The sequence below is a fragment of the Malania oleifera genome, chromosome 10, assembly GCF_029873635.1.
Source record: "Malania oleifera isolate guangnan ecotype guangnan chromosome 10, ASM2987363v1, whole genome shotgun sequence".
Classification (NCBI taxonomy): Eukaryota; Viridiplantae; Streptophyta; class Magnoliopsida; order Santalales; family Ximeniaceae; genus Malania; species Malania oleifera.
In genome coordinates, this window is record NC_080426.1 from 9839769 (window position 1) to 9843159 (window position 3391).

The 3391-nt window shown below is 36.2% G+C and overlaps 1 protein-coding gene across 2 annotated transcripts; it reads right to left on the reverse strand.

Annotated features, from left to right (window-relative positions):
- Positions 1 to 287: 287 nt before the first annotated feature.
- LOC131166919 (putative F-box/FBD/LRR-repeat protein At5g22670) lies at positions 288 to 3182 on the reverse strand. Of its 2 annotated transcripts, XM_058125564.1 has the most exons (4): positions 2863 to 3182; positions 1087 to 2122; positions 827 to 985; positions 288 to 728 (listed from the first exon to the last, which is right to left on the reverse strand). In XM_058125564.1, exons 2-4 carry the CDS (start codon positions 2104 to 2106, stop codon positions 414 to 416), a joined length of 1494 nt encoding a protein of 497 aa, XP_057981547.1. In that variant the 5' UTR covers positions 2107 to 2122; positions 2863 to 3182; the 3' UTR covers positions 288 to 413. The 2 variants fall into 2 exon arrangements, with proteins under 2 accessions (XP_057981547.1, XP_057981546.1); XM_058125563.1 differs by having other exon boundaries at positions 1087 to 3182.
- Positions 3183 to 3391: the final 209 nt, after the last annotated feature.

The following is a 3391-nucleotide window of genomic DNA, read 5'->3' on the forward strand; positions in this document are numbered from 1 at the left end:
GAAGAGGGGAGATGTTGTTGAGTACATGTATGTTTGACATCATCTTTGCCCCAAAAAAATAATAATAATAAAAATAAAAATAAAAATTCTATTCCCGAATCCTCTCCTTTGAGGAATTGAGGAATTGAACCCTAGTCTTCCTTTTGGGAGGCAAGGAGATGTGCCAAAGCTTTGATTCACTATGTATTGCTTGATTGTTCATTTGTGCATATGTAACTTCGTTAGAATTGAACAAATTGACCCTCTCAAAAGGAGGGTTATGGAATAGCCACACTGAAACATAGATAGACATCATGAACTAAGCATAGTGATTGCATACGAAGATAGTTTCAGAATAGAGGGTAAAAATCCTACAATTTCCGCTTTGAACAAGAGTCATATTCCCATATGGAAAGTCGAAATCTGCAGAAATCTCATATGAAGACGATTTCTGGCTGCTGTGGGCAAGATATTTCCATCACACACTTCCTTGAAGCTCTGGGAAATAACAGTATTTGTTCTCTGATCTCCTGCGGCTTCTTGAAGTCCATATCAAGTTCCCAGGGATTAAGGAGAACAACAAACTTCTCCAAAACTGTCGCACTCTCGAGCAAAAGCTTAATGACATAAAGATCATGCTCGGATCCACAAATGTAAGAGATTTCAATAGTTTTGAGGTGTGAACTAAAGCATGCAGGCACAGGATCTAATGTCCATTCACTTGCATCATATTGGAATGAAGTCAATTCCTACATGATTATCAAAAAATATAGGTATTACTTGTAATGGCATTGGTAAATTCTGGTAGGCAACCAAAAAACATGAGCTTTGAAGCTAGCAAAGTTACCCCAGATAAAATAAGAGAACTGAGACGAGGGGACCTCCCAAGTATGGTAAGTAATCCCTTGCGGTGAAGGCACAGGTTCATCCACTGACATTCAAGATGGGTCAAATTCTGAAACTCATGCAGATTGGCAAGTAACTCCTCTGCATACTCTGTGACAACCTAATAAACATGTCACAACAAAAGAATCAAAAGGCAGTTAAGGAATGTATCAAAATAGGATAGAAGATAGGTTTTTGATTTAAAATAAAAGGACTTGGCACCTCAACAAACATCTGAGACAAATTAAGGCTTTTACTCTTAGTAAGCCCCATAAGAAGCCTAAATGCGCGATAAGCAACTTTTCTGCGGCCTTGCTGTACTAGGTGAATGGATGCTTCAATCATTGAGGATGGGCCATAAAACCAATAATGATTGGCAAAATTACCACTATAGGAAAAGTACTCCAGATAAGCACCAAAGATTGCAAACTGACAACCATCCAATTTTTTCGGATGACCTGTGTCACCATCGCCATCACCATCCTCCTCTTCTGTATCTGTCTCATCAGGGCATCTACCAGCATTTTCCTGTAAAGTAAATCTTTTAAGCCTAGGGGCATCAATACAAACAGCTTTGACGTGCTCCCAACTGCAACAAATCAATTCCAACTCCTCTAGAACTGGGCAAACAGCCAAGAGATGTTTCATTATATAATCATGGGGAAATATGACAAGTGTAAGATTCAATTTCCTGAGATTTGAAAAATGAGCAAACTTAGGCAACTGCAGAGAAAAGGACATCTTAAGATCGAGCACTTGTAGCGATTCACAAGTGAAAAGGCAACAGGGCAACACGAAGCAATCAAAAACTCTTTTGAGTGTAAGATCCATTACTTGAACCTTACGCCTCACAGCTGCTGATATCCAACCATTGACGCGACCCCAATCGTGTAGCACGCTACACGAGAGTGAGAATTTTGTGACAGTTGAGAGGTGAAACAAAAGAACTCTTTCTGCAAAATCCATAGAGGCCACTCTCTTTACTAGTGCTTCTTGATCAAGATCACCATAAAATGGTGTCTCATCTTTAAAATCAAGAATTGGAAGAGACATCCACAGGCATTCCCACCTTTTAGACAGTATGCTAGTCCTAAAAGCATCTCTTGTAGGAAGAAACGATAGTATATGTTGGAGAAGTGAATCTGATAGACCGTCTATAACATTTCTACCCTCCCCATCAATATCATTTTCTTCATTGAGCTTTGGTGTTTTGTGGCTGCTAGCAGATGAACTTACATCCATGAATCTGATTTATTCCCTGGAATACAATACCCATTTGAGGTTACAAATAGGAGATAATGAAAATGACGAAAAATCTAGATTATGAACTCAGATACCCTAAAATCCAAAATGGCAGGGTAGTAGATTATAAATATGATTCATTCTGTATTTTCTTATTAAAAAAAAAAAAAAAAAAACTGATTTTCCCCGATAAAACATTACGGCTCAATTAGATCAAAGATTTTATGTGAGGAAAGTAAAGGGGAAAAATAAGAATGAAAAATATATATTCTTTTTATATCAAATATTATTAAATAAAAATTAGTTCTTATGCAAATAAAAATTTAGAGAAAAAAATATTAATGACGTGTGAAGTGAAAATTTTGTTCATTATTTATTATATATTAAAATTTTTTTCTCCCCTTTCCTTAATAACTAAACACATGAAAAAAAAATTAAATACGCTTGTATCCTCCTTTCTTGTTCTTCTTTATCTTTTTCCAAGTTGCAATAGGGCTACAAGTTTCACATGAAGAACTAAAACCTGTTTTAAACTTTTGTTACAGCTTCGCATTCTAAACTCTAAAATATATTACGAAATAAACACGATATACAAGGAAAAAAAAAACAGAGATTGACTGAAGCAAAAACTACATCAGTAAGATGATGTATAAAAAAAAAAAAAAAAAAACTTAACAAAAAACCTAACATTCAAAGAGCAATTGCTATAATGAACTAAGAAATGCCTGATTTGAAATCGTAATTATTCAGACGGACTATGGTTGCCTGAGAATTTGACGAATGTCAAACCAGAGGAGGGCGGGGGTAGGGTGCCTGAGCAGAAGACGGCGATCGTGGATGCACCGAGGAGGATAAAGCGGCTGAGACTTCCGATCGACTGAAATAGAAAATGAAACGAGAGAGAAGTCAAGAGGCACGACTTAGGGTGCAATTTCATTAAAAGTGTGCCGTGCGCGCGCGCGCTAAGGTAGAAATGCTCGTCGCGGCAAACGTCGCTAATATATTTTTCTCCTTTAGCAGCGGTAGACGACGCCGAAAACATTCATCACATTATGCCGTGTAAAAAGGCTTCCGCCTAAAATATTATCCAACTCCTGCTCTTTAAATAGCACTCGTAAAACTTACAAAAATGTTTGCGTTCAAACCAAATGTAGCATAAAACTAAATTAAATATTTTATAAAATTTTGATGAATTAAATTTAAATTTAAATTTTATACTGTTAAATATTATCTTAGAGTCATAATTTTTTATAGAACCTCTAATGATTTTGGGATATCTTTAGTA

What these genes read in the sequence shown, in the direction of transcription:
- LOC131166919 (XM_058125564.1), bottom strand. Translation starts at nt 2,106, where the DNA reads ATGGATGTAAGTTCATCTGCTAGCAGCCACAAAACACCAAAGCTCAAT. An exon ending in TGTCTCAGATGTTTGTTGAG is followed by an intron (nt 986 to 1,086) that starts GTGCCAAGTCCT and finishes CATGTTTATTAG; the next exon opens with GTTGTCACAGAGTATGCAGA. An exon ending in GTTCTCTTATTTTATCTGGG is followed by an intron (nt 729 to 826) that starts GTAACTTTGCTA and finishes ATAATCATGTAG; the next exon opens with GAATTGACTTCATTCCAATA.